The sequence below is a fragment of the Salvelinus fontinalis genome, chromosome 26 (genome assembly GCF_029448725.1).
Source record: "Salvelinus fontinalis isolate EN_2023a chromosome 26, ASM2944872v1, whole genome shotgun sequence".
NCBI classification, from domain to species: domain Eukaryota; kingdom Metazoa; phylum Chordata; class Actinopteri; order Salmoniformes; family Salmonidae; genus Salvelinus; species Salvelinus fontinalis.
The window spans coordinates 37,576,800-37,601,112 of record NC_074690.1 but is presented as its reverse complement, the minus strand read 5'-3'; the positions used below and the strand labels follow the sequence as shown (position 1 = coordinate 37,601,112).

General features: G+C 45.3%; 2 protein-coding genes across 2 annotated transcripts; one reads left to right on the top strand and one right to left on the bottom strand.

Moving 5' to 3' along the window:
• Positions 1-9,391: 9,391 nt before the first annotated feature.
• ap1g2 (adaptor related protein complex 1 subunit gamma 2) lies at positions 9,392-20,509 on the top strand. The gene is made up of 22 exons (XM_055883774.1): positions 9,392-9,611; positions 10,151-10,356; positions 10,444-10,568; positions 12,386-12,527; positions 12,768-12,864; positions 12,999-13,075; positions 13,295-13,390; positions 14,673-14,753; positions 15,162-15,260; positions 15,420-15,475; positions 16,184-16,297; positions 16,432-16,572; positions 16,879-16,933; positions 17,240-17,362; positions 17,499-17,588; positions 17,705-17,832; positions 18,013-18,117; positions 18,305-18,449; positions 18,596-18,740; positions 18,996-19,150; positions 19,319-19,417; positions 19,491-20,509. Exons 2-22 carry the CDS (start codon positions 10,156-10,158, stop codon positions 19,587-19,589), a joined length of 2,373 nt encoding a protein of 790 aa, XP_055739749.1. The 5' UTR covers positions 9,392-9,611; positions 10,151-10,155; the 3' UTR covers positions 19,590-20,509.
• A 116-nt stretch (positions 20,510-20,625) lies between these two features.
• Positions 20,626-23,864, bottom strand: nedd8l (NEDD8 ubiquitin like modifier, like). Its single transcript, XM_055883776.1, has 4 exons — positions 23,696-23,864; positions 23,343-23,390; positions 23,129-23,211; positions 20,626-20,901 (listed from the first exon to the last, which is right to left on the bottom strand). The coding sequence occupies exons 1-4, from the start codon at positions 23,711-23,713 to the stop codon at positions 20,784-20,786; spliced, it is 267 nt and encodes an 88-aa protein (XP_055739751.1). The 5' UTR covers positions 23,714-23,864; the 3' UTR covers positions 20,626-20,783.
• Positions 23,865-24,313: the final 449 nt, after the last annotated feature.

The following is a 24,313-nucleotide window of genomic DNA, read 5'->3' as shown; positions in this document are numbered from 1 at the left end:
TGATTAGTGTAGTGTTAGCTAGCTACATAGTTGTCTTTGCTGTCCTTGTATCTAAGACAATTGTGTAGACAATTGTGTAGTTTAGACTAATTATCTAGCCAGTTACCGAGGTTACCTAGCCAGCTATCGAGGTTACCTAGCCAGCTACACTTTCAAACAAAGTCAACAACGTAGCCACTGCTAGCTAGCCTACTTCAGCAGTACTGTATCATTTTAATCATTTTAGTCAATAAGATTTTTGCAACGTAAGCTTAACTTTCTGAACATTCGAGACGTGTAGTCCACTTGTCATTCCAATCTCCTTTGCATTAGCGTAGCCTCTTCTGTAGCCTGTCAACTATGTGTCTGTCTATCCCTGTTCTCTCCTCTCTGCACAGACCATACAAACGCTTCACACCGCGTGGCCGCGGCCACCCTAACCTGGTGGTCCCAGCGCGCACGACCCACGTGGAGTTCCAGGTCTCCGGTAGCCTCTGGAACTGCCGATCTGCGGCCAACAAGGCAGAGTTCATCTCAGCCTATGCTTCCCTCCAGTCCCTCGACTTCCTGGCACTGATGGAAACATGGATCACCACAGATAACACTGCTACTCCTACTGCTCTCTCCTCGTCTGCCCACGTGTTCTCGCACACCCCGAGAGCTTCTGGTCAGCGGGGTGGTGGCACCGGGATCCTCATCTCTCCCAAGTGGTCATTCTCTCTTTCTCCCCTTACCCATCTGTCTATCGCCTCCTTTGAATTCCATGCTGTCACAGTTACCAGCCCTTTCAATCTTAACATCCTTATCATTTATCGCCCTCCAGGTTCCCTCGGAGAGTTCATCAATGAGCTTGATGCCTTGATAAGCTCCTTTCCTGAGGACGGCTCACCTCTCACAGTTCTGGGTGACTTTAACCTCCCCACGTCTACCTTTGACTCATTCCTCTCTGCCTCGTTCTTTCCACTCCTCTCCTCTTTTGACCTCACCCTCTCACCTTCCCCCCCTACTCACAAGGCAGGCAATACGCTTGACCTCATCTTTACTAGAAGCTGTTTTTCCACTAACCTCATTGCAACTCCCCTCCAAGTCTCCGACCACTACCTTGTATCCTTTTCCCTCTCGCTCTCATCCAACATTTCCCACACTGCCCCTACTCGGATGGTATCGCGCCGTCCCAACCTTCGCTCTCTCTCCCCCGCTACTCTCTCCTCTTCCATCCTATCATCTCTTCCCTCTGCTCAAACCTTCTCCAACCTATCTCCTGATTCTGCCTCCTCAACCCTCCTCTCCTCCCTTTCTGCATCCTTTGACTCTCTATGTCCCCTATCCTCCAGGCCGGCTCGGTCCTCCCCTCCTGCTCCGTGGCTCGACGACTCATTGCGAGCTCACAGAACAGGGCTCCGGGCAGCCGAGCGGAAATGGAGGAAAACTCGCCTCCCTGCGGACCTGGCATCCTTTCACTCCCTCCTCTCTACATTTTCCTCTTCTGTCTCTGCTGCTAAAGCCACTTTCTACCACTCTAAATTCCAAGCATCTGCCTCTAACCCTAGGAAGCTCTTTGCCACCTTCTCCTCCCTCCTGAATCCTCCTCCCCCTCCCCCTTCTCCTCCCTCTCTGCAGATGACTTCGTCAACCATTTTGAAAAGAAGGTCGACGACATCCGATCCTCGTTTGCTAAGTCAAACGACACCGCTGGTTCTGCTCACACTGCCCTACACTGTGCTCTGACCTCTTTCTACCCTCTCTCTCCAGATGAAATCTCGCGTCTTGTGACGGCCGGCCGCCCAACAACCTGCCCGCTTGACCCTATCCCCTCCTCTCTTCTCCAGACCATTTCCGGAGACCTTCTCCCTTACCTCACCTCGCTCATCAACTCATCCTTGACCGCTGGCTACGTCCCTTCCGTCTTCAAGAGAGCGAGAGTTGCACCCCTTCTGAAAAAACCTACACTCGATCCCTCCGATGTCAACAACTACAGACCAGTATCCCTTCTTTCTTTTCTCTCCAAAACTCTTGAACGTGCCGTCCTTGGCCAGCTCTCCTGCTATCTCTCTCAGAATGACCTTCTTGATCCAAATCAGTCAGGTTTCAAGACTAGTCATTCAACTGAGACTGCTCTTCTCTGTATCACGGAGGCGCTCCGCACTGCTAAAGCTAACTCTCTCTCCTCTGCTCTCATCCTTCTAGACCTATCGGCTGCCTTCGATACTGTGAACCATCAGATCCTCCTCTCCACCCTCTCCGAGTTGGGCATCTCCGGCGCGGCCCACGCTTGGATTGCGTCCTACCTGACAGGTCGCTCCTACCAGGTGGCGTGGCGAGAATCTGTCTCCTCACCACGTGCTCTCACCACTGGTGTCCCCCAGGGCTCTGTTCTAGGCCCTCTCCTATTCTCGCTATACACCAAGTCACTTGGCTCTGTCATAACAAACTCCCTCACGACGCCAGGTCAGCGGAGTCAATCACCACCTTCCGGAGACACCTGAAACCCCACCTCTTTAAGGAATACCTAGGATAGGATAAAGTAATTCTTCTAACCCCCCCCCCCTTAAAAGAGTTAGATGCACTATTGTAAAGTGGTTGTTCCACTGGATATCATAAGGTGAATGCACCAATTTGTAAGTCGCTCTGGATAAGAGCGTCTGCTAAATGACTTAAATGTAATGTAAATATAACCTCACATGGTCTCTCCTATCATTGCTATGCAGACGACACACAATTAATCTTCTCATTTCCCCCTTCTGATGACCAGGTGGCGAATCGCATCTCTGCATGTCTGGCAGACATATCAGTGTGGATGACGGATCACCACCTCAAGCTGAACCTCGGCAAGACGGAGCTGCTCTTCCTCCCGGGGAAGGACTGCCCGTTCCATGATCTCGCCATCACGGTTGACAACTCCATTGTGTCCTCCTCCCAGAGCGCTAAGAACCTTGGCGTGATCCTGGACAACACCCTGTCGTTCTCAACTAACATCAAGGCGGTGGCCCGTTCCTGTAGGTTCATGCTCTACAACATCCGCAGAGTACGACCCTGCCTCACATAGGAAGCGGCGCAGGTCCTAATCCAGGCACTTGTCATCTCCCGTCTGGATTACTGCAACTCGCTGTTGGCTGGGCTCCCTGCCTGTGCCATTAAACCCCTACAACTGATCCAGAACGCCGCAGCCCGTCTGGTGTTCAACCTTCCCAAGTTCTCTCACGTCACCCCACTCCTCCGCTCTCTCCACTGGCTTCCAGTTGAAGCTCGCATCCGCTACAAGACCATGGTGCTTGCCTACGGAGCGGTGAGGGGAACGGCACCTCAGTACCTTCAGGCTCTGATCAGGCCCTACACCCAAACAAGGGCACTGCGTTCATCCACCTCTGGCCTGCTCGCCTCCCTACCACTGAGGAAGTACAGCTCCCGCTCAGCCCAGTCAAAACTGTTCGCTGCTCTGGCACCCCAATGGTGGAACAAACTCCCTCACGACGCCAGGACAGCGGAGTCAATCACCACCTTCCGGAGACACCTGAAACCCCACCTCTTTAAGGAATACCTAGGATAGGATAAAGTAATCCTTCTGACCCCCCCCCCTTAAAAGATTTAGATGCACTATTGTAAAGTGGCTGTTCCACTGGATGTCATAAGGTGAATGCACCAGTTTGTAAGTCGCTCTGGATAAGAGCGTCTGCTAAATGTCTTAAATGTAAATGTAAATGTACGGTTTTGGAAGCATAAGGATGTTTTATCTTTCATATCAGCGAGAAATAACAATACAAAAAAAAAGTTAAATTGATACACATTGTTAGGGTTCCCACACGGCCCTATATCCATGTTACAGCGCTTGTTTGCGGACAATGGAAGACAAGAGGTCGACCTGTGCTAATTAGCTATTCAGCATGCGCCGAACACCTGGTTGTAAGCGTAACTCGGGAAGGGTAGCAGAAGTGTAGTTTCGTTGGATGGAGGCACCTATTCATGTATGGATCTGTGCAAAACTGTATCTTTTTTATATGAAGGATTCTTTCTCGCCGATGAAAGATAATGCCATATGTTTCGAAAGCTATAGCGCAAGAGATGATTATTGACCTTTCTTGACGTTAAAACTCTGCGTCGGGAATTATAGTTCACATAAGGCAGTCGCGGGTGACGTTAATGGCTGAGAACTGTAGTGAGAAGGCAGAATACTGCCGAGTTTTCCAGAGCTAACATGACCCATGCACTGAATGTAATAATGAAAATAAATGATTAATAATAATGTATTTTTGTTTGGCTGTACACATTTAGCATTGATTGGCATTTTTGGTATTACAATGGTGCTGAGCTCTAGCTATTTCCTTACACTTTCAAGTTTCATTACCCTCTTGTATTCTACAATATCAATACAAACCTGCACTGAAACACACTAACACACAGTCACTTATAATAGAAGTAACCCCTCACTGTGAACTTCTACTAAAACTCTCATTTTTTGTTACCCAGTTTGCAATGCAACAACAAACAGGCAGTTTGCTCCATAACAATATTACCTCTCGATGTGAAAATGAACATGCCCAGTCACACTGCCTCCTTGTGATGTTGGGAAACCTCATCCTGGTAGTTTAGTTCACATTATAATCCTCCCACAAACACAATTACCTCTGCTCCATTTATGTGGTCACATGTATGCTCCAGAGGACATTTCTTAACTTTCCATATGATATTCACAGGGCCGGCCCGTTCATTAGGCAGGAGTAGGTTCCCGCCTGTGGCGGCAGATTGACGAGGGAAGCATTTTCTGAGCTAAACTGACCAAGATGCACCTCCAACAACACATAAAACCTCACTGAATTGTGCCCCAAAACAATTACAATTTCTCTCAACCTGTGGCATACGGGCTTTTTAGGTGAGCGCTGATGCCGCCCTGTGATAAGCAGTGCTCACTTGGTCAAAGGCAGGGGAGCAAAATATTTTACATGTCCATTCCCAGCACTCCTCTCCAGAGTGATGTTGGAGAGTCCAAAAAAGAATCTATCATAAAGCATGTAGCAGATATAGCCAGGGTAAAACATTAACAATAGTTAAAGCAAAATGTCAAGAACTTCAGGCCATTACATCACTTTTTATCATTACTGCATGTCAGAGTCATGAAAAATTAGCGAATGAACTTGAAAATGAGTGGTACAGACTAGAGGTCGACCGACTATGATTTTTCAACACCGATACCGATTATTGGAGGACCAAAAGAAGCCGATACCAATTAATCGGCCGATTTAAAAAATATATTATTTATTTTGATTTATTTTTTTGTAATAATGACAATTACAACAATACTGAATGAACACTTATTTTAACTTAATATAATACATCAATAAAATCAATTTAGCCTCAAATAAATAATGAAACGTTCAATTTGGTTTAAATAATGCAAAAACAAAGTGTTGGAGAAGAAAGTAAAAGTGCAATATGTGCCATGTAAAAAAGCTAACGTTTAAGTTCCTTGCTCAGAACATGAGAACATATGAAAGCTGGTGGTTCCTTTTAACATGAGTCTTCAATATTTCCAGGTAAGAAGTTTTAGGTTGTAGTTATTATAGGAATTATAGGACTATTTCTCTCTATACCATTTGTATTTCATATATCTTTGACTATTGGATGTTCTTATAGGCACTTTAGTATTGCCAGTGTAACAGTATAGCTTCCGTCCCTCTTCTTGCCCCTACCTGGGCTCGAACCAGGAACACATCGACAACAGCCACCCTCGAAGCATCATTACCCATCGCTCCACAAAAGCCATGGCCCTTGCGGAGCAAGGGGAACAACTACTCCAAGTCTCAGAGCGAGTGACGTCACCGATTGAAACGCTATTAGGCTTGAAGTCATAAACAGCTCAATGCTTGAAGCATTGCGAAAAGCTGCTGGCAAACGCACAAAAGTGCTGTTTGAATGAATGCTTACGAGCCTGCTGCTGCCTACCATCGCTCAGTCAGACTGCTCTCTCAAATATATATATATATATATTTTTTTTATTTAACCTTTATTTAACCAGGTAGGCAAATTGAGAACACGTTCTCATTTACAATTGCGACCTGGCCAAGATAAAGCAAAGCAGTTCGACACATACAACAACACATAGTTACACATGGAGTAAAAACAAACATATAGTCAATAATACAGTGAAAAAGATAAAAAAATAAGTCTATATACAATGTGAGCAAGTGAGGTGAGATAAGGGAGGTGAAGGCAAACAGATATATGTATAAATAAATAAAAATATAAAAAGGCCATGGAGGCGAAGTGAGTACAACACAGCAAGTAAAATAAAAACTAAAAAAAACACTGGAATGGTTGGTTTGCATTGGAAGAAAGTGCAAAGTAGAGACAGAAATAATGGGGTGCAAAGGAGCAAAATAAATTAATTAATAAATACAGTAGGTAAAGAGGTAGTTGTTTGGGCTAAATTGTAGATGGGTTATGTACAGGTGCAGTAATCTATGAGCTGCTCTGACAGCTGGTGCTTAAAGCTAGTGAGGGAGATAGGTGTTTCCAGTTTCAGAGATTTTTGTAGTTCGTTCCAGTCATTGGCAGCAGAGAACTGGAAGGAGAGGCGTCCAAAGGAAGAATTGGTTTTGGGGGTGACTAGAGAGATATACCTGCTGGAGCGCGTGCTACGGGTAGGTGCTGCTATGGTGACCAGCGAGCTGAGATAAGGGGGGACTTTACCTAGCAGGGTCTTGTAGATGACCTGGAACCAATGGGTTTGGCGACGAGTATGAAGCGAGGGCCAGCCAACGAGAGTGTACAGGTCGCAGTGGTGGGTAGTATATGGGGCTTTGGTGACAAAACGGATGGCACTGTGATAGACTGCATCCAATTTATTGAGTAGGGTTTTGGAGGCTATTTTGTAAATGACATCACCGAAGTCGAGGATTGGTAGGATGGTCAGTTTTACAAGGGTATGTTTGGCAGCATGAGTAAAGGATGCTTTGTTGCGGAATAGGAAGCCAATTCTAGATTTGACTTTGGATTGGAGATGTTTGATGTGGGTCTGGAAGGAGAGTTTACAGTCTAACCAGACACCTAGGTATTTGTAGTTGTCCACATATTCTAAGTCAGAAAAATATCAAATCATAGACTTAATTATAACATAATAACACACAGAAATACGAGCCTTTGGTCATTAATATGGTCGAATCCGGAAACTATAATTTCGAAAACAAAACATTTATTCTTTCAGTGAAATACGGAACCGTTCCGTATTTTATCTAACGGGTGGCATTCCTAAGTCTAAATATTGCTGTTAAATTGTACAACCTTCAATGTTATGTCATAATTATGTACAATTCTGGCAAATTAATTACGGTCTTTGTTAGGAATAAATGGACTTCACACAGTTCGCAACGAGCCAGGCGGCCCAAACTGCTGCATATACCCTGACTGCTTGCACTGAACGCAAGAGAAGTGACACAATTTCCCTAATTATAAGAAATTCATGTTAGCAGGCAATATTAACTAAATATGCAGGTTTAAAAATATATACTTTTGTATTGATTTTAAAGAAAGGCATTGATGTTTATGGTTAGGTTTGGTGCAACGACAGTGCTAAATCATCACCCGTTTGGCGAAGTAGGCTGTGATTCGATGAGAAATTAACAGGCACCGCATCGATTATATGCAATGCAGGACACGCTAGATAAACTAGTAATATCATCAACCATGTGTAGTTAACTTGTGATTATGTGAAGATTGATTGTTTTTTATAAGTTTAATGCTAGATAGCAACTTACCTTGGCTTCTTGCTGCCCTCACGTAACAGGTAGTCAGCCTGCGACGCAGGCTCCTCGTGGAGTGCAATGTAAGGCAGGTGGTTAGAGCGTTGGACTAGTAACCGGAAGGTTACAAAAACGAATCCCGGAGCTGACAATGTAAAAATCTGTCCTTCTGCCCCCGAAGAAGGCAGTTAATCCACCGTTCCTAGGCCGTCATTAAAAATAAGAATGTGTTCTTAACTGACTTGCCTAGTTAAATAAAAGTGTAAAAAAATACAAATTTCCGATTGTTATGAAAACTTGAAATCGGCCCTAATTAATCGGCCATTCCGATTAATCGGTTGACCTCTAGTACAGACTACTCTGAAATGCGATGTGGTTCTACGAGAACGGTCAAATTTTGCCAAGGCAGAGATGAATGGCCGACACTGAAACATGCCAGTGGATGTATAAATTCTGGCCTGAAACATCAGCCAAATTTGGCATTTTGTGTAACAGATCTTTTCACATTCACCTCATATGTTGCGAGTGGATGGATGTACAACTAGGTCCACATGGATCCTATTGAATTAATAGGGATTGTGTATGTAAATGTTGGTGCATGCGCTTGGTTCCGTACCGGGAAGAAATTACTTATACTTTCACCCCTGGATATAGCATATGGTAGAAAGAGTATGTGGCCTTTTTGTAGCCTACAGGCTGGAGATAAAATGTATGACAATGTAATGACACTTTTTACATCATGCATGTTTCTCCGATCAAATAGCCTAACTTAAATGACTCCCAATCAAATAAAAAATGTACTGACATGTTAGCAAACATATCCTAAAAACAGGACAGGTCAAAGTAAAATAGACAATATTGAATGGACAATCAGGCTACTCACAACTGGGGTAAATTGTCATGAGCAGTGGGTTCAAGTTTATATCTGCCCATTTTTTATGAGCTGATCATGGTAAAAATGAAAATACTTCTGATTTCCCACTGTGTACACATTGCAAATAGGTTCAGGATAACTACTAATAACGGTGGATAGTTGATATGCAGAGCTTAAAAAGCCAAATTGAATAGTCACAGGAATCAGGACTAATAAAGCCAAGAGCTTGTTTTTCAGGCTACATGTACCGATGCCGACGTCTTTGTTTGGTCCTGTCCGGACTTGCCTTGATTTCCACGTCCACGGATGTTTTTTTTGTCCCGTCCGGTCCAAATCTGAACCAATCATAGAAGGCATTTATTCTGTCTGGCCTAGGGCTGCAGAACAGTCAGGACAGGCCAATATATGATGTGTCACCACTGTTTTGAAACAACATGATGTAATAGAGCTCTTGGCCAACACCACATACATGTGTTTATTGAATATTCTGACATGTCTGCAGTGGCAGGGAAGCAGACGGGAAAAGTCCGTGCTTGCACACTTTTAAACTTTAAAAAATCACAAAATCATCTTCCCGCTGCTCTCGCACACACTTATATATACACACGGCACACACGTATTATGTATGAAAATAATTGTAAAGGAGACTGACCATTACCTTCATTGTAATTATTCAGGTCATCACTTCTCTATCTGACCATGCACCATCAGTTACTGCACCCTCACCTCATCCATCTTCCACTTGTTGTCAAGGACACCGACCTCCACGTAGATCGCCTACAGTTTTCCAAAGGGGCGGAGTTCAAGCCTAGTCAGAGATCAGATGGCGGAAGTGATGCTGCCATTATGGTTTTCACATGAAGCTAAGGGGACCGTACAGTAGGCGTCCATCCAAGATAGCCGCCGAGTAGTTTTAGTTGCCCATTCATTTGTGAGGGAAGAGTTTAATTAATGTTGACACATCGCTGTTAATTGAGCACAGAAACGGCTTGGTATTTTTCTAGGGGCGTTTTCACTTTCCGAAGGTAAGAAACTAGCATCGAGCTCCCATGTAATCCGAGGTTATCGAGCATTAATTGGCTAAATAAATACATAGTTGACATCGCTTTTGTAGGCTTTACCCTAAACATGTTGTAAAAATAGATCGCCTAATGAACTGAATTTCTAGGCAATTGCTGCGATGTGTTGTGGCTAGCAATGCTAGGTGAATTAATTCGATACATTGTATCAAGATAATATTGACGTCACGGCTGCTTGTATCTTGTTGGTTTATAGTTGTACATGGTTGTTTCGTGTTTCACTTTTCATTGTAATTTATTAACAGCCACTGCACTTCAGCAGTGTTCTCTCTCTATTCAAATGACTGTACAGTAAATGCTAGTGCTTTTACAGGTGCTCATTAATAACTTATTAGTTGTTTCACCTGCTTTGTTGTCCTACATGCACTGATAGTCAATGCATTTTCTTATTCAGATTAGTATGTGTGGGTCTTTTTTTATGTCTGTTGAACATCTCTAATTCAGCAACCTCCCTCTTTCTGTCCCACACAAACACATACACACAGGAGCCATGTCTCCGTCTGTGCGTCTGCAGGAGATGATCAGGGTGATCAGAGGAGCCCGTACACAGGGAGAGGAGCGTGGTGTGATCCAGAGGGAGTGTGCTGCAATCCGGGCACAGTTCAGACAGGCTGACAATGGGACACGCTCTCACAATCTGGCAAAGCTGCTGTATGTGCACATGCTGGGTTACCCCGCCCACTTTGGTCAGGTAATGAACAGTGCCTCTTAAGATGTCTGTTGGTATATTTGCTATATTTGTATCCTAACAACTCCCCAAGTCCCTCTCTGATCGCAGATGGAGTGTGTGCGTCTGATTGCCAGCCCTCGGTACAATGAGAAGCGTGTTGGGTACCTGGGTGCTATGATGCTTCTAGACGAGAAGCAGGATGCTAGCCTTCTCATCACTAACTCCATCAAGAAGTAAGGACAGTTTTATCAGCAATTTGACCATGAAATTGGAAGTATGAACATTTGAAGTGATTGCTGCATTGTTGGGAAAGAGCTAGCAAGAAAGGCATTTCACTTTACTTGTGCACGTGAAAACAAATCTTGAAACTTGTATAAGACAGACAGACGAAACTAAGACAATCAGAGAGACATGACTCTGAAAACGTCAGACGGACGGAACGCTGAGACAATCAGACAGACGGACGGAACGCTGAGACAGTCAGACAGACGGACGGAACGCTGAGACAGTCAGACAGACGGACGGAACGCTGAGACAGTCAGACAGACGGACGGAACGCTGAGACAGTCAGACAGACGGACGGAACGCTGAGACAGTCAGACAGACGGATGGAACGCTGAGACAGTCAGACAGACGGATGGAACGCTGAGACAGTCAGACAGACGGATGGAACGCTGAGACAGACAGACGGATGGAACGCTGAGACAGACAGACGGATGGAACGCTGAGACAGACAGACGGACGGAACGCTGAGACAGACAGACGGACGGAACGCTGAGACAGACGGACGGAACGCTGAGACAGACGGACGGAACGCTGAGACAGACGGACGGAACGCTCAGACAGACGGATGGAACGCTGAGACAGTCAGACAGACGGATGGAACGCTGAGACAGTCAGACAGACGGATGGAACGCTGAGACAGTCAGACAGACGGACGGAACGCTGAGACAGTCAGACAGACGGACGGAACGCTGAGACAGTCAGACAGACGGACGGAACGCTGAGACAGTCAGACAGACGGACGGAACGCTGAGACAGACGGACGGAATGCTGAGACAGACAGACGGACGGAATGCTGAGACAGACGGACGGAATGCTGAGACGGACGGACGGAATGCTGAGACGGACGGACGGAACGCTGAGACAGTCAGACAGACGGACGGAACGCTGAGACAGACAGACGGACGGAACGCTGAGACAGTCAGACAGACGGCTGGAACGCTGAGACAGTCAGACAGACGGATGGAACGCTGAGACAGACAGACGGATGGAACGCTGAGACAGACAGACGGATGGAACGCTGAGACAGTCAGACAGACGGATGGAACGCTGAGACAGTCAGACAGACGGATGGAACGCTGAGACAGACAGACGGATGGAACGCTGAGACAGTCAGACAGACGGATGGAACGCTGAGACAGACAGACAGACGGATGGAACGCTGAGACAGACGGACGGAAAGCTCAGACAGACGGACGGAATGCTGAGACAGACAGACGGACGGAACGCTGAGACAGACAGACGGACGGAACGCTGAGACAGACAGACGGACGGAACGCTGAGACAGACAGACGGACGGAACGCTGAGACAGACAGACGGACGGAACGCTGAGACAGACAGACGGACGGAACGCTGAGACAGACGGACGGAACGCTGAGACAGACGGACGGAACGCTGAGACAGACAGACGGACGGAACGCTGAGACGGACAGACAGACGGACGGAACGCTGAGACGGTCGGACGGACGGACGGAACGCTGAGACGGTCGGACGGACGGACGGAACGCTGAGACGGTCGGACGGACGGACGGAACGCTGAGACGGTCGGACGGACGGACGGACGGAACGCTGAGACGCTCGGACGGACGGACGGAACGCTGAGACGCTCGGACGGACGGACGGACGGAACGCTGAGACGGTCGGACAGCATTCTCAGACAGTTCCATAATCATCAATGTTGCCATACATAAACATTAAACTAGTGGTCTAGTAACCTCTACCTGAGCACAAAGCAATTGAGCAATTGTCATTAAACCCCCATCGCAGTGACCTGTCCCACAGCAGTCAGTATGTCCAGTCTCTGGCTCTGTGTACTCTGGGCTGTATGGGCTCAGCTGAGATGTGTCGAGACCTGGCCCCAGAGATCGACCGCCTCCTCAGAGCCTCTAACTCCTACATCAAAAAGAAGGTGAGCACTCTCTGTAGACACACACACACACGCCACTCCTTTCATCACGCCTTCATGGCCGACCTTGGTAATGCAGAAACCCAAACCAATCCATCTTGAGCACTACTGTAAAACACTGCATTGCAACAGACTAAAGGAAACCGCCATGCGGTCTGAACTGAGGGTGAGACGTAAAGTGATGCGCTCACATTGAAGGTTATCGTCGTTATGAAGCTGATCGTGATGACAATGACATTTCAGGCAGCTCTTTGTGCGGTGCACATTGTGAGGAAAGTGCCAGAACTAGGAGAGCTGTTTACCCCTGCATCTCGATCCCTGCTCTCTGAAAAGAACCACGGTGAGTCTGTCGTCATTTGTTTCGCTTTTCTTATATTAACCAGCTGTTCACTGCCTGCTCCTTACTGTCAATGTTTCTGTGCCTAACTGTGTCCGTGTGGCAATTATTCCCCTGATGGTTTGGTCTGATTACAGGGGTGTTACATGGAGCCGTGGTTCTGATTACTGAGCTGTGTGAGCGCAACCCAGACACACTAGAGCAGTTTCGTAAGGTAAAATGCACACACTCTCACCCACCTCATCTCACCCCATTCCAGTACATCCACTCAACATGAGACATTACATTTCAGTCCCTTGAAAATGATAGATTTGGTTATACACTGTAACAAATGCCAAATCGATACTTGTGAAAAATGGCACACGGTAGCACATTCTCCCCCATCCTTAGATGATGATCTGTGATTTTGACTCCTGGTGTGTGTTTGGTCCAGGTGGTGCCGGAGCTGGTCCAGATAATGAAAGGCCTGGTGATGTCTGGTTACTCTCCAGAACACAACGTGGCTGGTATCAGTGACCCCTTCCTACAGGTCAGTGTTTTAAATCATTTATTTTACCAGGGGAATTGGAGTCACTTTTGTTACTGAACATACATACACTACATGACCAAATGTATGTGGACACCTGCTCGTCAAACATCTCATTCCAAAATCATGGGGATTAATATGGAGTTGGTCCCCCCTTTTGCTGCTATAACAGCCTCTACTCTTCTGGGAAGGCTTTCCACTAGATGTTGGAACATTACTGTGGGGACTTGCTTCCATTCAGCCATGAGTATTAGTGAGGTCGGTAACTGATGTTGGGCGATTAGGCCTGGCTCTGTCGGCTTTCCAATTCATCCCAAAGGTGTTCGATGGGGTTGAGGTCAGGGCTCTGTGCAGGCCAGTCAAGTTCTTACACAACCAATCTCGACAAACCATTTCTGTGTGGACCTTGCTTTGTGCACAAGTGCATTGTCATGTTGTTACAGGAAAGGGCCTTCCCCAAACTGTTGCCACAAATTTGGAAGCACAGAATCGTCTAGAATGTCATTGTGTGCTGTAGCTTTATGATTTTCCTTCACTGGAACTAAGGGGCCGAGTCTGAACTATGAAAAACAGCCCCAGACCATTATTCCTCCTCCACCAAACTTTACAGTTAGCACCATGCATTTGGGCAGGTAGCGTTCTCCTGGCATCCACCAAACCCAGATTCGTCCATCGCACTGCCAGATGGTGAAGTGTGATTCATCACTCCAGAGAACGCGTTTCCACTGCTCCAGAATCCAATGGCAGCGAGCTTTACACCACTCCAGCCGACGCTTGGCATTGCGCATGGTGATCTTAGGTTTGTGTGTGGCTGCTCGGCCATGGAAACCCATTTCATGAAGCTCCCGACAAACAGTTATTGTGCTGACGTTGTTTGGAACTCGGTAGTGAGTGTTGTAACCGAGGACAGATGGGTTTTACACGCTAGGCACTTCAGCACTCGGCGGTCATGTTCTGTGAGCTACCACTTTGCGGCTGAGTTGTTGTTGCTCCTACACGTTTCCACTTCACAATAACAGCACTTGACCGGAGCAGAAATTTGACGAACTGACTTGCTGGAAAGGTGGCATCCTATGACGCTGCCACGTTGAAAGTCACTGAGCTCTTCAGTAAGGCCATTCTACTGCCAATGTTTGTCTATTGGAGATTGCATTGCTGTGTGCTCGATTTTATACACCTGTCAGCAACGGGTGTGCCTGAAATAGCCGAATCCACTATTTGAAGTGGCGTCCACATAGTTTTGCGTATATGTAGTGTATTTCTCTTTCTGTCTATCCATCATTAGGTGCGCATTCTTAGGTTGCTGAGGATCCTGGGTCGTAATAACGATACAGCTAGTGATGCCGTGAATGACCTGCTGGCCCAGGTACAGTAATGAGATCACACACAAGGATTCACACTGCAGGATTTTCACTTGTAAATAGTCTTGCAGGGTTGTTGTTGTTGAATGGATTCTATTTAAGCAATAAATGCCAGAGGAGGTGTGGTATATTGCCAATATACCACGGCTAAGGGCTGCTCTTATGTACGACGCAACTCGGAGTGCCTGGACACAGCCCTCAGCCGTGGTAAATTGGTTATATACCACAAACCCCAGAGGTGCCTTATTGCTATTATAAACCGGTCGCTAATGTAATTAGAGCAGTAAAAAAAAAAAAAAATGTCATACCCGTGGTATGCAATCTGATATAGCACTGTCTGTCAGCCAATCAGAATTCAGGGCTCAAACCTCCCAGTTTATGATTCAATATTTCTATACTGCTTCTTTATACAGGTGGCCACGAACACAGACAGCAGTAAGACTGCAGGCAGTGCTGTGTTGTATGAAACAGTTCTCACTGTCATGGACATCAAATCGGAAAGTGGCTTGAGGGTAAGTGCCGCATGTGATACCATCATCAAGTCATTTCTTGTTTGTATGTATTCACATCTTTTTGAATGTGCCACAAGTGGTAGAGGCCAATGTAGCTAACATGGATGTACATCAGAGGCCGTATGTCTAGGTTGTGTCTGTTGTGTGTGTGTGCGACAGGTCCTAGCTGTGAACATCCTGGGGCGATTTCTTCTGAACAACGATAGGAACATCCGGTTAGTGCCCCCCCCCCCCCCCCCCTCCTTCCCTCTGTCTCTTCCTTTTATCTCATCTGGTCCTCATTTGGTCCTTCTTCATGGTTTCTAGCCCATTGCTCAGAAGCTTATTGTTGCTTAGAAGCTCATTGTTACCTGAGGCAGACAAACCTGCTCATTCTAATAAATCTAAACACAGTCAGTAACATCTATTCCTGTGATTATTTAGCTAGACGCCGTACAGTGACAGACATGGTTGTTGGGCTATCTGTACGTTGTGGGCGAACGATCACATGTAAGTTTCCTTTTTATCCGTCTGTTCCTGTTGGGATTGTTCCCGTAGGGTCTGTCTGGCCCAGCAGGTTATTCTGGTCTGGTCCCAGGCTTTAAGCGCGTCCTCCCTGTGGCTGGTGGAAAGCTGCTAGACTGGCTCAGAGCAGATATGACCATTCTCTCAGCATGCAGAGTGATCGCAGATCGTTACACCAGATATACGTTTCAAAGACATGCAGTCATGCTCCCCCATCGGGGAAGACGGCACACAGCTAAAATGTTTGCGGAAGATTGCGTGAGGTGGGAGACCTTGGAAATGAGTCGCAGAAGGAAAGGTTGTTCCATGAACTGTATCCATGCACCAGTTGTGTTGATAAACTATCACAGCCCTTCTACACGTCCAGAAACACACACGTCTTTCTCTTTCATTGTCTAAATATTTTTATTCGTGCACAGGTACATCTCAATGACTTCCCTTCAGAAGATTGTTCAGACGGACCACAATGCAGTGCAGCGTCACAGAGGGACCATAGTGGACTGCCTGAAGGACCAGGATGCTTCTGTCAAACGGTACTGTGTTGATTTCTGAGCCTGTACTGCCAGTTAGCCACGTGTCACCTATTCATGAGCGACAATGGAAGGTGGCATATGACTGTAGAGAATAACAGTATATAGTTAAAATCTTCTTTGTGTTTATCCCTCAGCCGGGCATTGGAGCTTTCTCTGGCCCTGGTGTCAGCTGTCAACATCCGCTCTCTGATGAAAGAGCTGCTCCTCTTCCTCTCCAGCTGTCCCCCAGAGCTCAGAGCACACACCACCTCAGGCATCTTCAACGCCGCAGAGAGGTACTGGGCTGGCCGTCACCTGTCTAGGGGGCTTTAAATGTCTCTATGTCGTGTAGTCTCTGTGTATCTGGATGTCTCATTTTGTATCTATGTCTATATGAATGTTTCCCTGTCTCTGTGTCGGGTGTGGTACTGTGTTTCTGTCTTGCTCTCTGTGTCTGTATATGTCTCACTGCTATCTGGATGTTCTACCACTGAACACACACAGGCCTAGCCAGTAGCCTGTCCTCGCTGTGTGTCACTGTGTTTGTGTCTGAGCCGCAGCACTGAACACCACTGAGTCTCTTGTCTCCGTGTCTCTGTCAGGTATGCACCCTCTCAGCGCTGGCACATTGACACCATCCTGCATGTCCTCACCACGGTAAATACTGACACTACTGCACCGCAACCACCTGGTGACTGTACAACTTGTTTTAACTACCGTACAACTTGTTTTAACTACCGTACAACTTGTTTTAACTACCGTACAACTTGTTTTAACTACTGTACAACTTGTTTTAACTACCGTACAACTTGTTTTAACTATGACCAGCTATTGTAAATAACCCCAAGATGTATCCCACTTATATCACCCCACTGTACTTCAAGCTGTCTGGGTGCAAACTAGGCACATTGCCACTTTTTGCCCTGTCTGGACTGTGTTTGACAGTAGTACCATCTCTTTTAGGCAGGGGGCGACGTGAGGGATGAGACTGTTCCCAACCTGATCCAGCTCATCACCACAGCAACAGAACTACACTGCTACACGGTCCACAAGCTGTACAGAGCCCTGGTTACAGACATCTCAGTGGTATGGCGTTAGTATGAGTGCGTTTGTGTGCCACGCTCTGTCGAAATGGGATTTGTGTTATCAGTCAGGAAAACCTCAATGCCCGGCTCTATTCTCAGCTGTGGAACTGTGCAACATTGTTGGTTTGTGTGTGCAGCAATCCCTGGTACAGGTGGCATGCTGGTGTATTGGGGAGTATGGAGACCTGCTTCTGAGAGGAGAGTGTGAGGAGACAGAATCTGTTCAGGTACATGAGGGAGGATGCTGTGGTTGTTTTAACACAGGGATGGTTATTACCCACAATGCAGTATTAACTGTCAGAAAACCGAGACAGTTCTTCTTGTTTCTCTGTCCTGCCATTAGGTGGCAGAGGATGATGTCCTGGACGCCTTGGAAACGGTTCTACAGTCACATATGTCGTCGCCGGCAACCAGGGGCTTCGCTCTCACAGCGACAATGAAACTCAGCACACGCATAACACACAACGTGGAGTAAGCATCATTAACTCACACCCCTCAGAACACTGCTGCAACCGGTAGACAGCAGCTACTGAAAACTGCGTTGTCAGTTTTGCACACTGCGTGGGGGGACTTGTGACTCTCATTGCTGATGTAGAGAATTGCTAAAATAGCTCTTGTTTCCTACTGCTTTTCCTCGTCCCTGTCCGGCAGTCGCATTAGGAGCATCGTCAGCATCTACGGCAGCTGCATCGATGTGGAACTCCAGCAGAGGGCAGTGGAATACAACGCTCTGTTTAAGAAATACGACCACATGAGGTAGTCCATATGTATATACATACAGTATATTGTCAGTGATAGCCAATGATGAATACATATATTGTTATATCTATGAATACAACACTGAGGGGAAATGGCAGCCCCTCAGTGACTCAGTTATGGTCTTCATCGTGGTAGCCACTTTTGCTTTGCCCATTACACTGCTAAGGGAGCTCTGTGTTCGCAGGGCTGCTGTTCTGGAGAGAATGCCAGTGATTGACAAGAGCTCACCGGGACATACCAATGGAGAATCAGCAGGGGGGTCTATCAAAGAGATGGAGCCAACCAAACGGACACAGGAAGTAGTATTACCCCAGGAACCTGCTAACCAGGTAAGGGATGAAAAGGACTGCAATAAACGTTGGTAGTTCAGCTATCTGGATATGAAGTATAGACTTTACTTATTGTGTCCTTTCTCAAGCTGAACCTCTCAAAAGTAACTCGATGTGGAATATTTCCCTCATTTTCTCTTGTCAAGGTGCGTGATCTGTTGGACCTGCTAGGTGGTTCTGGGGAACCTCCCCAGCCCAGCCCCGCCCTGTCCACCACAGCGCTAGGCCCTGTTAGCAGCACGGCTGGGGGAGACCTACTGGACCTGCTGGGAGGCCTGGATGTCACACCTGGTGAGACACGGAGCTGCTGAGTGAGAGTGAACAAGAAACGGAGATGGGGGTTTTCAGAGAGATGGACAAAGCCATCATTAAGCCATCAGAAAAACATTATGAAGATGTACTTGTTTGGGATTTTAGAATGAACACACCAGTAGCTTTATGCAAAAGATACAGCACATCTTCATAATGTATTTAATGATGGTCTGTTTTCTGGTGCTGAATTCCATGAGCCCCAAGTGTGACCGATGTTTCTTTGTGTTTCCATAGTGACACCTAGTGTTATAGTGTATGAGAAGAACGGTGTGACACTGAAACTACAGACTGACAAACAGACAGACACAGGCATGACCATTACCCTCACTGCCACCAACTCTACTGACAGGGACATCACCAGCCTCACCCTGCAAGCAGCAGTACCCAAGGTCTGTCTTTGGGTCCGCCTGTCAGACTACCTTACTTACCTTATTTGGTATTCCAAACTTGTATGTCATGAGTAGGCCCCTCTAGACCATGTGACCAGACCAGGAAAAACTCTGGGCCCTAGTTATAGGCTATTCATGACCTTTGTCTCTCACTTCCATCCACCTCAGAGCGTCCAGTTACAGATGAAGGCTCCGAGTGGTGACGTCATCCCCGCACACGGCTTAGGTCAGGTGACCCAGACTGTGCTCCTCAACAACCCTAACAAGGTGGGTCTTCGTTCAGTCTGTCCGTGGTTGCCACACTCACAATGAACTAAACATTCACTTCCTTCCCAACCAGGTGAGTCTGAAAATGAGGGTGCGCGTGTGCTACACCAGCCAGGACGTTGTCTGCCAGGACACGGTGCAGATCGACTCCTTTCCCAGCCCCGCCTGGTAATGACAGCTGAAAGCAACCAGTCCATCAACGCTGACATCAGACCATGGAAGGATCGACAGCCGACCAGGCCCAGGAGTGGGAATCCATTCTACCTGACAGCTGCCTGTCAATCATACACAGAGAGAATCCTCTCTGTCAATCAACTATTCTACAGTACAACCTCATGTTTTTCCAAATGACTCTTCTCTTATTTTTCTAAATGGCTGACCCTCAAGAACTGTGGAAAATGTCCCCCTACAGTTGGCAGGGATGTAGATAAACTCTTGATACTGTCACCCTAAAAGCCATCGTCACCATGACCTTTTCAGCTTCTGATTGGACTACTGGTATTACATTTCCCATAGCATAACCAACAGTATTAATGGCACTATCTTTGTTGTGTATTTGGTGTCACATCAACCAACAATAGTAATATGCAGCTGTCTGCCTGGCCCTTTGGGACGTGTCCAATCAGAAGATAAATCTATCCTGAGAACTGTGCAACCAAGACTGTCTGCCGGGATAATCTTTTAAGAGAGTACCTTTGAAGTCTTGACCCATGCAACCGTGACAACTTTTCTTTCACTCCAGGACTACTTACCTACCTACTGTTGTGGCTCACTGTTACAGTTCCCCCTCGTCAATCTGAGCCACGTGATTAGCATCCCCTAACACTACGCCTTATCCATACTCAACGATACATGCCTTCCATTGGTGTACTCTCCTCCCTACCTCTATTTACCAACTGCTTCTCTCTTCCCCTGTGCCTGTCACTCAGAACCCCTTTTGGAGCTGAGGTATAATCATGTATGTGTGTATATAGACTTTATTTTGAGGTGGGAGTTGCTGTTTTATCTGTGAATGATGTGTAGTACCGGGAAAGAGATTTCAGTTTGTGTGCATTGCCTTTGACATTTGTAATTAAAGGTTATCAAATTGAATTATGAATGCATTATTTGAGTTCATAACTGCCTATATGGAAAGTTGTTTTACAAGGCACTGCTAAATTACACACTTGTGCAATAGCAGCCATGCATGTACTTCAAAAGGAAAACAGTACATTCCACCTTTTATTCACAAGCAAAAAAAAACAACTTGTGTCCCACTTACTTAAATTCCAACAGTGTATGGGTGGTTACAAAAACAGAGGCATTATAGCAGTCCAAATTGCTGCTCTGTGTTGCAACATGGTGTGACGATGACAAACTCTGCCCACTAGGCGATGAGGTGTATGCTGGAACAGTGGCAGACTAGCCCTCCTCTTAGCGCCAGGACCAGATGCAGCACTGAGCCTCCCTGGATCTTGTAGTCCGCAGCTGTCTTCTCATCGTTCCTGAGAGGGATGGGATTAAGTCAGAGCAGATAAAACAAATGCACTTGATCTTATTTACTTGAACGGAAAGCATGCTACGTGTTGCAGTAGGTCCTTAGAATAATGCCAAACATATCCTTGAATATCCAAGTTGTTGAGCCAAGGGACTCAAACGATGCCAGCCCACTGAATGAATGGGCCATAATTGCACATTCCTTCACAATCTAATTTAAAATAGGCCTAACTAAATGATAAGGAGGGCGAACAAGTTGATTTAATTTAGAACAATAATAGTGTAATGATGAGTTTGTGTTATGCCTATTTATCGACGTTGGCTCTCATTTTAATAATTTGACCGCGTGCTTTGCTGGTTGATACGGGACTGTTTTATTTACTATAACTATTATTAAATCGTATTTATTGTAAGGGCAACTAAAACATGCTACGTGTTGCATTAGGCTTTTAGAATAATGCAAAACACATCCTTGACTATATCCAAGATGATGAGCGAGGAGAAAGAAAGGAACGATGCCAGTCAGCCTACGCAGCCAGCCCATCGAAACTACACCTAAACTATACCGAAACTCATTTCACACGTAATAAGACAGCCTATAGACAAGATTAAATTGACAGTCTGAGTGACAATATTATCAGTTCCCAAATTGCACAGAGACGGGCACATTTTGTGTAATTGACAGATGCAGGGAAAGTAGCATCACTTCATCAAATCATCACATGCAGGTAAAACGTTTTGATTTCTATATAGTATCAGAAAGATCATATTGTGCAGTTTCTGTGACGCTTACGTTTATCAAATAACGCAAAATTCAAGAGGTGCAACTCTATTTCCAAATTTCACTTTTTAAAAGAATATCTGCTGTCCATGCACTCAGCACATGCCCACTAGGGGGCAGCATTTCTCTGGCTACTAAGCAAAGATAAGTAACATAATAAACTTAAAATATGGTATTCTGTTTTCGTTTAAATAAATATTCTTATTTTCACAATGTTTCTGTAGACCTGACAAAACTAAATTATGAAGGACTTATTTGTGATGGACTTGAACTAGTGTTTCTTAGTTTTGACAAACTGATGAAAATGCTATTACGCTCTTTGAAATAATTGTTTAGTATTCTAATGTTTGCTAAGACCTTTATAAACCCAACCAAATGATTATTCTTCTGATTACATATATTAAATGTATTTATTAGACTGTTATAATGTTGATGGGTCATTGGCTGGAAGTGTCGAAAATTGGCTTTAGGTCTATGTTTTTCATGAGGACGTCGTAGAATAATTTAAAACATATCCATGACTAACAAATAACTATTGATGTTATATTTATACATGGATATTGAGGCTTTGATTAAGAAGTTGGAACTCTTCTCTGTCTGCATCAAAAAGGACAACACACAGGTCTTTCCATCATTGTATAATTTTTTTTGTGTGCAAATGAACTCAAGCTTGCGGACAATGTCAAATGTGACACGAGTGAGTTGGGTGCCCAATTACGCAGGTACTTTCCCAAAACGGATGACAAGAGAGCCTCATCGAAATTGCAACAAGCGGTTCTGTCAAAATTGAATTTAATCAGAAGCCACTCCCAGATTTCTGGATTGGGCTGCGCTCGGAGTATCCTGCCTTGGCAAATCGGCTGTTAAGACACTGATGCCCTTTGCAACCACGTACCTATGTGAGAGTGGATTCTCGGCTCTCACTAGCATGAAAACTAAATACAGGCACAAACTGTGTGTGGAAAATGATTTAAGACAGACTCTCTCCAATACAACCCAACATTGCAGAGTTATGTGCATCCTTTCAAGCACACCCTTCTCATTAACCTGTGTTAAGTTATTCACAATTTTCGATGAACAAGTTGGTTAAATAAAGAGCAAAATGATTTATTATTATTTGTGCCCTGGTCCTATAAGAGCACTTTGTCACTTCCCACAAGCCGGGTTGTGACAAAAACTCACACTCATTCTTATGTTTAATAAATGTATTATATAGTGTGCGTGTGTGGCAGGCTTACAATGATGGCAAAAAAACAACATTTGAGAGTGTACTGACCCTGGTGCTATAGGAGGTACGCAGCTGGAGGTTGAATGTTTGAAGGGGTATGGGACTATAAAATGTTTGGGAACAACTGCTCTAGAGGGTACTTATAGGCAGAAAGGCCAGGCGCTTCTGGTGTTAAAGGGAGCAGATGTTTCATGACATGATTGTGATGGAAGGGTTTATCACTTACATCTGTTTTCCACTGTAGATTAATCTTTGTTGTTGAGGTGGAATCCCCTCTTTCTCCTCCACCCTTTCTTTAATTCTCTCCACCTTCATACGTGTACAAGAGCCCATATAATTATTATAAGTATTACTGACATGGGTAACTTAATCCTTATATTACACATAGAAAGAAAATACATTAGATTAAAATCAACCTTCAAAGTAATGATGTTTCATACCTTGTCTGTGGGCTCAATGTCGATCTCTATTTCTTTGCCAGTGAGAGTCTGAGACAGAAAAATTACGTTAACTAGCTAACTAACGTTACGTAGCTAGCTAGTTAGCTAACATGGCTGTTGTTACAACATTGTAGCTATACGGGGATGACGGTTCAAAGCCAATGACCTGTAATGTCCACTATATAACTAGCGCTGTTCAGATCAATACATTTACCAAAGATATGTATAACTAACATACGTGTACGTTGCGTATAATATTACAATCCAACTAACGTTAGCTCGACGATGGTGAGATACGACCATAAAGTCTGTAAAGTAGAGGGCATAGCCACAAATTAAATGGCTGGTCTTACCTTAACCTTGATCAGCATTTTGACCTTAAATACGTTTTAAATCAATTTAAGATGAAATACCTAATCCACAATTATAATTTTGTGGTATTGTTGTCAAATTGAGCAAACCTTCTGATTAAACTTTATTTCCTGTGTAAGTCACTGTTCCGTCCGTTGTCCATCTACCGTATTTTATGAGACATAGGTTCCGCTTTGCAAATAATTACTTTCTGGTAAAATACTTGTTATAAAGTTAACTTTAAAAAACGTTGTGCACGGGGGAATTTTCATGTTGTTACAGGAAAGGGCCATTCCCAAACTATTGCCACAAAGTTGGAAGCACAGAATCGTCTAGAATGTTATTGTATGCTGTAGCGTTTAGATTTCCCTTCACTGGAACTAAGGAGCCTAGCCCAAACCATGAAAAACAGACCCAGAACATTATTCCTCCTCCACCAAACTTTACAGTTGGCACTACGCATTCGGGCAGATAGCATTCTCCTGGCATCCAGAAAAATCCAGATTTGTCTGTCGGATAGTGAAGTGTGATTCATCACTCCAGAGAACCCGTTTCCACTGCTCAAGAGTCCAATTGCTGTGAACTTTACACCACTGGCATTGTGCATGGTGATCTTAGGC

Excerpts from the sequence above, each read along its gene's own strand:
- nedd8l (XM_055883776.1), bottom strand. Across the intron at positions 23,212-23,342 it reads ACATTGAGCCCACAGACAAG|GTGGAGAGAATTAAAGAAAG; the intron begins GTATGAAACATC and ends ACACGTATGAAG. Across the intron at positions 20,902-23,128 it reads ATCTACAGTGGAAAACAGAT|GAACGATGAGAAGACAGCTG; the intron begins GTAAGTGATAAA and ends CATCCCTCTCAG.
- ap1g2 (XM_055883774.1), top strand. The coding sequence starts at position 10,156 with ATGTCTCCGTCTGTGCGTCTGCAGGAGATGATCAGGGTGATCAGAGGA. Across the intron at positions 13,076-13,294 it reads CACTAGAGCAGTTTCGTAAG|GTGGTGCCGGAGCTGGTCCA; the intron begins GTAAAATGCACA and ends TGTTTGGTCCAG. Across the intron at positions 16,573-16,878 it reads ATCTTCAACGCCGCAGAGAG|GTATGCACCCTCTCAGCGCT; the intron begins GTACTGGGCTGG and ends TGTCTCTGTCAG.